At 31.0% G+C, this 12,570-nt stretch overlaps 1 protein-coding gene across 6 annotated transcripts in view; it reads left to right on the forward strand.

Moving 5' to 3' along the window:
* LOC143203428 (uncharacterized) overlaps positions 1 to 12,570 on the forward strand; it is a 242,113-nt gene that overhangs the window by 181,985 nt on the left and 47,558 nt on the right. For 4 of the 6 annotated variants that reach the window (XM_076415549.1, XM_076415553.1, XM_076415550.1 and 1 more), the window contains exon 47: positions 4,675 to 5,118. The exons of the other annotated variants lie outside the window; for them this stretch is intronic. In XM_076415549.1, the coding sequence (XP_076271664.1) occupies positions 4,675 to 5,118 (444 nt within the window). The remainder of the gene's footprint in view (positions 1 to 4,674; positions 5,119 to 12,570) is intronic. 6 annotated transcript variants of the gene reach the window in all.

The following is a 12,570-nucleotide window of genomic DNA, read 5'->3' on the forward strand; positions in this document are numbered from 1 at the left end:
TTCCAATAATTCTAATCTATATATATATATATATATATATATATATATATATATATATATATATATATATATATATATATATATATATATATATATCATATATATATATATATATATATATATATATATATATATATATATATATATATATATATATATATATATATATATATATATATATATATATATATATATATATATATATATATATATATATATATATATACCATATATACCATATATACCATATATACCATATATACCATATATACCATATATACTAAACCAATAACATATATACCATACCTAGTTTCCATCTATTAATTGAATAATTTTTTAAGCGAATTATTATAGGCAATGAATAACGGACTACGTAAGAAAATAATGTGAGAAAAACATCGCGATCAAAGTCTAGAGAAGCCGGACCTCAAATTTATTTAATGACTCGGTAAAAAATGAGATTGACTGGAAATTTTTTATGCATCCCCAGGATAGCCCAGACAGTACCCCATCTGAATACCATTTAATTACAGTTTTTTCAAGATTCTCTTATAATGACTTCAAAAAAGACTTGTGATATCACTTGGTTTGAGTTTTTTAAACAGTAATCTCAAAAGTTTGAAGTGATAGAATTATAGTTTTACTAGAAAAGTGCTGAAATCTCATCAATCATGTTTCATAAGATATCATGTGTTGAAAAACTATAAGCACAAACTATAAACTATCAGCACTATATGATTATTCAAATTAGAATATTCAATTTAGAAAAATAATTTATATTATTAGTATTTTGATAATATCCTTAAAATAAAAAATCTAAAAATTTCTATCAACATCGTGTGTATTTATCAGTATATTTCAGGTCATTGTTATTTATCATAAGTCCATTTTAACATTTATGGAATATATAATCTGATTTCACCCAATTTCAATAATTTCCAGCTCGACCATCGGTTTAAGCCACAAACTGCTACCCCGCTACCTGTTTTTATTAAAACACTAATTCTTATGGGCTTGAATTAATAAAAAAGATTTCTCGGAAATGAACACCGTTTTATTGACTTACATGTCGTAAAATATTTTACAGTCGACAAAATGTCAATTATTCAGTCCAGTTAATTAAAGCAATTTCGCGGTTTTGGCATAATCTGATTTAGTACCGTATAAATTTACCGATTTTAGCAATTTGTTAATTAACACATGACAAAACTGAACGTTCAATATAGTTATTTTTGATAACATGGAAACTGACTAATTATTAAATATGTTTCATATTAGATATAGGAAGACATCTTTTTACTCACGTTATATTAGCGCGTTGAATTAATTTTAAAGTATTTACAGTTCATATAATATTATTTTCTATATTATGTCGTAAACTTCCGTAACTAAATGTATGCTAAAGCTACATTAACTGCACCATTTGAATATGAATTAACAAAATATTATTAGCGGAATTTTTTATTTTTCCTGTTTAATTTTTCAAGGAAAATATGTAGAATGTAATCAAATAGGATTGAGAGCTAACGGTGAAATTCCTTAAAAGATGATGAGTCGTTACTATTGATTAAGGATACGTTAGGCACCCAAAATAGCTCAAAGATTAAGATTTGTAAGCACCAGACGAATGAAACCAGTACTGCTAATATAATTTACAAGCAATGCTGGGTATGTAAACACACTCTAATTATGGAATGCTCAAAATTGCACTTTCGACATTTGCATTTTATGATGTCCTTTAATGAAATATTCCATCAAATACTTTCATAAATCTATAGTGATGTTACTCTATATCCCACTTTTTGTTTTGATCTAAAAGTGGTCATTTTGATGTCAATGGCAAAGAACGGTCTGGAAATCCCAAAGACAAAACTTGATTACGATTAATTCCAAGACTTATTGGATGAAAACTGCACTCAAATACTTTCATAAATCTATAGTGATGTTACTCTATATCCCATTTTTTGGTTTTGATCTAAAAGTGGTCATTTTGATGTCAATGACAAAGAACGGTCTGGATATCCCAAAGAAAAACTTGAATACGATTAATTCCAAGACTTATTGGATGCAAACTGCACTCAAACTCTCAAAGAGCAGCTTAGTAGTTGAAGAGTTAACTGTTTCTATACATTTACAAGTGATGGGAAAGATCCAAAAAGAGAGAAATTTGTTGAACAAAATTGTAGACATTTATAGAAAATATTTTGATTAATATGTACCAATTTATATTATTAGGAAAAATTATCAAAATACATGCAAGTATCTAATACATCACTTCAAATTGAAATCATCAATATACTAAAAATGAATGATTTATCATTTTTTTCATAAATTCTTAGCTTGATTGATCCATGACCATAGTATTGGTCTGGACAAGGTTAAAATTTCTCATTTCCCATGACATATTTTATCCACGTTTTCCTTAGAACTGCTCTACATTATTAACAGTAAATTCTATAGAATTTTATCTTCGCGTATACAAATCGTGATATAAATGAAGAGAGTGTGTATACATCGCAGCGGTGTGGTTTTGTTCTAAACAGCGTCCACAAAAAATATACTTGAAATGCATTCAATCTATTATAAGTGTATTATCGTTTTGAATATCGAAATGTTCTTTTAAATTAAGTGGTAGCCAATGGTGAATCATTTAACATAAACACCGACACCAGTGACTATTTTAGGAGGCAGTCGGTTCTGTACCACTACTTATTGATATGGGAAGTCCCACATCTAACTGTAACATTTTTTTATATAATCTACAAAATAAACATGAGATTTACTGGAAAATATAAATAAGTGATCAAAATGTTCCTGTTTTTAACGTTGTTCACTCCTTAGCTATTTCAGATATCAGAAAATAGTATATTACACCACAGGAACCGAAAGTTGAATTTTCGGCCCTGCTTGTCATGACCATGATGAGCAGGACCGAGATTTCAACTTTTGGCCCGTGTGGTGTATACGATTTTTTTTTCATAGCCGATCGAAAGTACGTTATTAATTTAACTTTAAATTTTGAGGAGCATGTTCTTGATACCTGCCCCCGACATCAGTAGACTTATTCGCCAACATATCATTGTGTATCAATCGCGCTTCTGTATCAAAATTTCGCATAACATCTTCCTCGTCCGTGGATTCATTAGATGGTAACGTATTGTTCATTTTTTTTGGATTAATAAATCGAGTGACGACAAAACAACATTGATGATTATTTTTAAGATTAGTTATAGCAACGGTAATGACAGCGGTAAACAATTTGTTGTAGCGATAGAATAAATAGTCCCTAGGTACGAGTATAAAAACGCATAAGAAATTATTTCATTCCGCCATTATAGAGGGCGCAAGTGTACTTCTCTCAGGGAGTAAATGTTTTTAAAAAAATATCTATCAATGTTTGTCGTATTTTTTCATAAGAAAATTTACAATTTCACATGAAGGGTGATCACGATTCTCAAAATTTAAACACAGTGTACTGTTTTTGAACCATTCTTGTATCTGATCTACACTACTGATATTCCAACAACATCAAAAATAATGCCTAATACTATAGAAGATGTACAAGTGTCAATCAACAAAATCCACAAATCAACTAAGGGCTGGACATTACAGCTTAATAGCTACAAATCTGTCCATGTTAATTATTTGTTGTTGAAAAATGACAAAAACATAATTAGATATATTGAGATGTCCAACTCGTCAAGTAAAAGTACGTCGGTATTTATCTAGATAGTAGGAAAATAGGAAATCAAGAATTAAGGAAAACTCAGATATCAAACTTAAAATCAAACGACTTGACCAAAGATCAAAGAGATCAATTTATCAATCAAATATAGAGTCTATTTAGATTTATAAAGTACCAAAATATACTACCGAGAGTTTTTACTATCATCAAAATCAAAATATCTTGAAAATATAGCTGAAGCTTTCAAAAAAAAGGACACCACAAGTTTTTTTAAATTTGCATGTGACATTCATTCTTAATCAAAAACTACTCAAAAGTATTGGACAATTGCGATCGAATGCGGATATCCTAGTCACTGGGTCCTTGGATGTTTTTAACTTATTGAAAATAGAGAGTCTCAAAATTGCCTGTACTCAAGCTGATATTAATTTTTGAAATGAAGATAAGCAAGGGATAAAATAAGGAGGAAGATATGGACAGTGTGGACCATTAGGATGGTCTAATAGACATTAGAAATGGAGAGACTAGCGTGCAAGCTATGCAAGTTTCGAACCAAGTTTTAGAATTTGTTTAGAATAAGTTGAAAGACATCTCATTCTTTCAGACATTTCTTGGAAGACAATACTAAACGCCTATTCAGAGAGACTAAAATTGCTGATTATTTTTCTAAAAAAACTAGAAAATAATGTACACATTTCGATATGTGAATGTGAACTACAGTTGGTTTGAATTAGTTCACATTTACTAGCGTCTGATGTATATAAAAACATATATAATAATATATTATATCCAATTTAATGCAACAAATAACTTTCCAAAGTTCAATTCAAACCTTGTATACTATTTTATCTCATAATTGAGCACCTGTGGATTCTAAAAAAAAACAGATTTAAACACCTGGTTCTCTTTTGTATTCTACCTGTAATAATATACCACCGTCGATGTAGAACCAACCATAGCACTAAAGGTACATCTTTGTCAACTTCCAGGTAAAAGAGGAATCTTTTGTGGGTCCCATCGACGTCACCAACAACTCCAGTTACAGCACCACCACCGCCACCACCACCTGCACGCTTCGCGTACCCGAGATCCGCGATCCGTCCGCTGTCCGCTGCATCGCTCAGTCGCGTCTCGTAGACGGTGTCGTAAACGATAGCAGTTGTAGCAGCACCGCACGTCTTCTGGTGCTCGTCGCGAACATCCTCGATAGAGAAATCGGTGTGCCAGTGGCCGATGGTGTAGGGTCGGTGATCGAAAAGGGTGAATCGATGATGATGACGCAAGTGAACAGGGAATCGACGGGGGTTGATAGTGGAGAACCCGCCAGGCTGGTGCGGGGACCTCAGGACACCACCGCCTTGGTCGGGGACAGGGTCCTGCTAAAAGCGACTTATATTGGGCGACCTGACCCACGTGTACGGTGGACTCGTGCGGTAAGTTCCTTATTCAATGTGGAAAAAGTTCTTTTACTATCAATGACATGAAAAAAATAAGAAAATAACTATATTTTGTCGTTTAAATACTTTAAACCGAAATTAACTTTTAAAGACATAAAATTTCAACACATAATGAGTTAGGAGATCTCAAATCAACATTAACGTATTAAATACAGTTTTAAAAACAAAAGGATCACCAAAACTCAAAAAATATTAAAAGACGTAACAATATGTGTACACAGTGGGTTTCGCATAAAACACATTCAAATATGAATTTTAAAAGGATGAAAAGAATTTGTAATCATAAAAAATTCTGCCACCGTCGTACACAATCAAAACAAAAAATTAGGAATAATTTGAACCCAGCCCTTCAGTTTCGAATTCCTAATTACAAATATAATTCAACAGGTTTTGTACCTTTAGACTATATAGAATAATCGTTAACATGTGCACAGTTTACAGAAAAAAAATTCCGGTAAAGATTCATCACATTAAATAACCCTGTCTTGAGTTAAAAAAAAATAAAAAATAGTCACCACCATTAATTACTGCTCTATTTAGCATCTATGTGTATTTGGTTCCTTACTGAACACTAAGACTCATGAAAATTCATCTATCACAATATCACTTAGCGGATGCTCACTTCCACAAGCAGAATGGGGAAATAAATTCTATCGTAGATTAAATTAGAAACCTTACGTTAAACAAAAATCACAGCAGATCCCTTAAATAAGTAAGTACAGTTCTTTAATCAAAGAACTGTACTGTAGTAGAACTGTAAAGAATCAAATTAATTTAAAATTAATCAGTCCATTTATATGGACTTATGGGGTTCAAACATGGCGTTTCACTAAAACCTCAGACCAACTAGTAATCCAACGATGCTCAAAAAGCTCTTCACCCAATTATCAATGCTTATTAACCAATCATCATTGCTATTAAGTACAATACAGCAATAATAACACATTTTAGAAATCGTACTGCAAGAGCTGCAAGCTACAAGAGGAAGTTCCCAGTCTGAATAATATAATATCAACTATCACATTTTTATTTTATATTTGTAGATATCTATGTTGCATGATGACTTTTCTGACTAAATATAATCTACCAGACGCTCTGTCTTAATGATGCTTTATCATTGCTACATATCATGTTCAACAAAACTTTATAACTGGCGTACTGTTTTCTTTTTATATATCCATATTCATATATATTTTATAATTGTATCATTTCAGTCTCTTGCTGCATCTGCTAGCAACTTTATATGTACTTTGTTTTGCTACCAAAGTAGCATTTAGAAGAAATCAACGCCTTAATGGATAATAACTCAATAACACAATAGAGTTGCAGCGACTAAAATATTAAAACTATCGACATCTGATGAGAACAATAATAAAAATTCACCACTAGTCAATTTAAATAATAATTTTTGCTTTATTAAATAAAGTATAATTTTCATTCATTTATCAAAAAGATTTCAATTAATTGACTTGTCCGTAATACGTCCACTAATACCAACTGGTCGAAACTTTCTTTCGAAAACCAAATGAACGATACCTTTGATTATTCACGACTCTTTTTTACGTATATCCTGATGAATATCACTTTTTATGAAGGTATAGTAGTTGGAGTAATACTAGTTCTTTACATATTCACATAAAATGTAACCCAACACTTCAAATTACAGCTACACATTGTCGATGAATTCGTCAAAGCGGCGGATAAAGCAATTACCAAACTTAATACCTTAGAGGCAACAAAAAGCATTTAACATTATGATGCCACCCCAAAAATTGGTCAACCTCCATGAACTGGCTAAGCCTTTATTTTGCGGTTGTAAAATATGTAAAATATATTGAAATATTACCTGTAATAGTAAAAGTAAAATGTATTCTATAGATCAAACTAAAACTCGCCGTTGTTTCATAACATTACCATCCTCCTCCATGAGATACAGTGTGTATTATATTACATAGTGTATATATATATATATATACAGATACAGTATGCGTTAATTTACAGTAATATGTTGAATAACAAAATAATCCCAATTTCTTTTATCATATAATTTTTGTATAAATGTCCGAAAACTGCAAAAAAAGAGCAATTTTGCAAAGCTAACAAATTTCAATGCATGTCTCGGGAACTAAACGAAATAATCGAAAATGCGAGATGTATTCTTAATGGGCCTATTTGGGAGCACAAAAAAGGTGGAAATTTACGAAATCTATTGTAGTAATCTATGTACAATAGGCACTTTTCAAAAAAAAAAAAAAAATATATATATATATATATATATATATATATATATATATATATTGCGAATTTAAGTATCTCTATAATATTATACGGTTTCAAAACAGGTTTTCTCACATATTTCTGATATTCAAATCTGCTATAGATATGAATTTACTCTCCAGATGCAACTGAGTCTGTAAACATTCACACTCCAGTTCAGTTTAAACCAGCATAAGCGTCACGTTCATGCAGAGAAACACACATTCATACAAGCTACTGTAATTACAATATTACGCATATTTTATTTATTTTTTGAATAATTATAACGTTAATTGGAAGTAAACAATATGACATTTTTATGATTTTAAAGTTTTATTGTAAATAAATAACAATATATCAGAGGAAACTCATCTTTATTAACAATGTATAGCATTCCGATTTTATTGAGCTAGATTATGTAAATATTTTTCAAATAAAAAGTTATGGAATTAAGCGAAACCCTATAACGATAAAAGGACAATATATACAACTACAAAAAGTAAATTAGAAGTAGAAATTACGAGTAGTAAAAAAGTATGTAACAGTATCAGTAATTCCATACCAAATATAGATGTTTGCACCTTAACTTAATTGTGAATTAGTCAAAATATTCCCTACTATTAAAATGTTACCATCTTTCGGTTTGATAATTCCAATCATCCATCCATTTTGGGACATTTTTAACATTCTAAAAAAGCGATAATCAGATGGCGCTATGTCTGGTGTAACTAGGTAACAACTTTTGCAATTGCGCTGTGTCCAAGCGTTGTCATGTAACGGGATGACTTTATTATTGCTGTCATTCGCTATTGCTGGTCTTTTTTGCGATACAGCGAGCTCTTCGAGGCTAACCTGTGACTTTTTGCTTACTGGCCAGTCACAATACCCCACAGAAAACTGTTGTACCTGACAAACAATGAAACCGCGATATTAAAACGGTACTCAAAATACCATGTCAATACCAGTCATTTCAATTTTCCCTCTTTTTCAATATTTGCCATCGAATGTAAATGCCTAGATGCAATTGATTCATCAACTTCTAAGCTATCTAAAAATTATTTTAGAATTTAAATAAGTCTTCAGGGTGTTCTTTCCCATTGACACCAAAATCACCACTTTTCGTTGAGATCAAAACTAACAATTGCAATATGACGGAGCAACATCACCATACATTTCTACATACAAGTCTTTGATGGCTTCGACAGCAGATTTCTTCAAATTAAACAACAGAGGTTATGAATATTGAAAATTGAAACTTATGAGTCATAATTAGCACTTGTAGACACCAAATAATTCAATAATATTGATTGGAAATCCGTTATTTCATGCAAAATAAATATCAGAGATTGATTTAGACGCGTCAGTCTGATTGAGAATCTGATTTGTTACCAAATGTAATATAAAATAATAAAATGATGCTTCAAAAATGTGTTCACCAACAATTATCCACATTCATTACATGTATCAGATAAATAGCTGAAAAATTCCAACTATAAATATTATAACATAATATCAATTGTCACATTCCCAGATATACATATCGATATTTTTACAATATACAATTTTTATACTGGATTTGTGTACTGTTTTCTGTATAAATTTTGAATATTTATCGATAAGCTTGTTTTCGCTCTACGTCTTTGTCTGCTTTGCACTTCATATGTACTTTGTTCTGTTATCAAAATGCGATTTAAGATTAATCAATATCTTAATAATGACTCCAAATATATTACAGTAAGAAAGACTGACTGCAGATGAGTTGAAAGTCGATGAACCACCAATTCATTTTTAAAAAAGTCCAAAACAATTCAATAAAATACTCATAAAATTTCAACGATCTACCACATTCCGCTTCATAATTTTATCTCTATAGCGAAACATAATTTAAAATTAATGACAAAATGGTGCAATATCAGTTATTTGATCATTAAAGCTCCCTAAAATTGATCTTCATAACAATAGTTTACTATTATTCTCAGACATAACTAACCATAAAGTCTAGCCTTAAAATGTCTAAGCAGTCAGCTTAATGATTCTGTGAGTTATTCCTGTATTTTTCAGAGATCTTCATCCAGTAATATTGTTAATTCTTCATCTTTACACTATTATAGTCAAACCGAATGTTTCTTATCTTTGAAATTAAAATTGTTATCTCAATATCAGCAAAACTTTTCAGATTGGTGTAGACGTGGATATATCATTGTTGCTCCAAAACTTTCTTCAGCGGTTTTACAAATGCAGTAGTAATACAAATATACTTATTTAGATTGGCTTTTGTTTTTTTAAATTCAAAAAGCACATTATATAGCTAGTTATATACTAGTGCACTTCATACAGTTTTACAACACAGAACAGTTTTTTCATATAATTTAACTAGATTAGTTCAAAGGGTTTTTATCTCTTCAACCTCAAGGTAAGCCCACTGTTGTTTCTTACCCATCAGTAAATTTATATTTTAGGCCTCAAGATTTATGTTTTATTAAGTATTCTTTCCATTTCAATTTTTAACATCAGCATTCAGTAAAACAAACAGTCACTAACATTGGGAAATGAATCGAAATTAAAGCAATTAACCTATCATTCTTTGATTATTTAATTAGTATGTGGTTTACGCAACGTTGCCTTTAAGAAAATAATGTAATTTCAGGCAGAGAATGAATATCATTGTGCAATAAATGACTCATGATGTCAGCACATGGTGAAAATGTATACATTTTTGATTGTAAGAATTTGTCTTTATAATACCAAGTTAATAGAACAAAACTACAAGAAAATGTGTGACACGAGCTAAAATTTATGATAATCTTGTATATATTACTTTTTTCTGGCCAACGATCGCTATAATTCATTCAATTTAATTATGTTCCCATTATCAAATGATTCTAAAGATGATTTTTTTTAATTTTATTAGTTTAAATATTCAAATATTCCTTTAAGATGTTGAAGCAATAAAATATTATATTACTGTATATTTTATTATAATTTTTAATTTATAAACACCTTATCTAAATTAAAGAGAATTATAAAATTATTTGTTCTATTAGTCATATGTTCTATTAATTCAAATTATATGGTTAGTTACTTACATTTTCTCCACTGTTTCGTCCTTATAACGTACTAAGAAAATCTCATCCTTTATATACTTCATATTTTTAGTTAACATGTTTTGACAAAGAAGTAATTTATTTATCCATATTATTAAATGCATATGAAATGTTTTTTCCTCACTCCTCCACGATTAAGGTAAAGTAGCTGTTACATTGTCAAGGTCTCGATCTATATTATATTTTTCCATTAGTCTCTCTATCAATAGTATTTACAATATTTAAAATTGTTTTCATTAAGTTACAAATTTTATGACAATAATATTACCAAAATATGAATAAATAGTGTTTATTATTTTTCTTCCTCTGTTGGTTTCCTTTTTCTCTATAAAGTTTTTTGCATAGTTTTTTCTCCGATGTGATGCATTTTGTTGTTCTCTGTGAAGTGATCAACTGCAGTTACCAATGATGCTGATATTCTATCGTCGCTTGTATCCACAATAAAACCATTCCTCTTATTTAAGTTCCCCTATTAACTCAAGGTAGTTGTGTAAAACTGAAATTTACGGTTAATCAGGGCACCGAGAGTTTTGAATTTATCCATAGTATTAGTTATGATTTGTTTATTACAGCTTACTTTTAACAGGTCAATTGAAAAGTCCCCGGCCTACCATACTAAAACAAATTTTTTGGCAATTTTTTTATTCAATATAATTCTCTTCAAGGGTGATACACTCAATATAGCGACCCTCCAACTTTTCGATCCCATTTTTGTAGTATGATTTATCCTTTGTTTCAATATAGGCGTCAGTTTCGTCGATCACCTCTTCATTCGACGAAAATTTCTTCGGGCAGTCTCTTGAGATCTGAGAACAGGAAATAGTCGCTGCGGGCCATATCTGGAGAATACGGTGGATGAGGAAGCAATTCGAAACCCAATTCATGGATTTTTGAAACGGTGCATTGTCTTGGTGAAGCAGCACTTTCTTTTTCTTCAACTGTGGCCGTTTCTCGGCGATTTCGTCCTTCAAATGGTCCAATAACACTATGTAATAATCGCTGTTGATGGTCCTTCCTTTTTCAAGGTAGTCAATGAAAATTATTCCATCCGCATCCCAAACTACAGACGCCATAACGTTTTCCCACGCTTTGGAGCGGGTTCATCGTATACAGTCCCCTCGGATGAGTGTCGATTGGACTTCGAAGTGAAATGATGGAGCATATTTCATCCATTGTCACATATCAATGCAAAAACTCGGGTTTATTATGCTTGATCATCTTCAAACACTGCTCCGAATCATCAACTTGTCGTTGTTTTTGGTCAAAAGTGAGCTCGCGCGGCACCCACTTTGAACAGAGCTTTCTCATACCCAGATATTTGTGAATGATATGGTGTACACGTTCAGTTGATATCTTTAGAGTGTCTGCTATTTCATTCAGTTTCAATTTACGATCATTCAAATTCATTTCGTGGATTTTTTAATGTTTTCGTCGGTAACAACCTCTTTTGGGCATCCACTGCGTTCACCGTCTTCGGTGCTCATTTCACCACGTCTAAACATAGCATACCAATCCTTGATGGCTGATTTTCCTGAGGTAGTGTCCAGAAACTCGGCATCAAGCCAAGTTTTTGCTTCAACTGTATTTTTCCCCTCAAAAGGCAAAATTTTATCAACACGCAAGATTCATTTTTATCCATTTTTTCACAATAACAGAAATTGCTTCACTCAAAATGCTATAATTCACAAACTAATGATCCGACAACTGTCAAATTTATACACGCATCTTGTGAGGCCTAGGGCTAAAAAACATATATATATAATTCCAATATCTATATCTAATATAATACACTTATCATTACTTCAATTATGAAATTGAACATCATTTACAAAAATCGTTTCTTTCAGTTTAGTTTCTGATAAATTAGGATTTTTTTACAGTCGCCATCTTTGAAGCCGTTATTTATTATGTAGGACGACTTCCGGGGAGGAAGTCAACCATGTCGTATTTTTTTATGACCTAGAGGAGGTGGGGTGAAAAACTGGCAAAAGTCAACAAGAAGTTTAAACAAAGCTTCTACTAATATTTCATTAGGCCCAACTTTATGTGTATTGATGATAGATGAATC

Source organism: Rhynchophorus ferrugineus, unplaced genomic scaffold (genome assembly GCF_030347505.1).
Source record: "Rhynchophorus ferrugineus isolate W39M unplaced genomic scaffold, kcgeb_rfMv2 rfM10, whole genome shotgun sequence".
NCBI lineage: Eukaryota > Metazoa > Arthropoda > Insecta > Coleoptera > Curculionidae > Rhynchophorus > Rhynchophorus ferrugineus.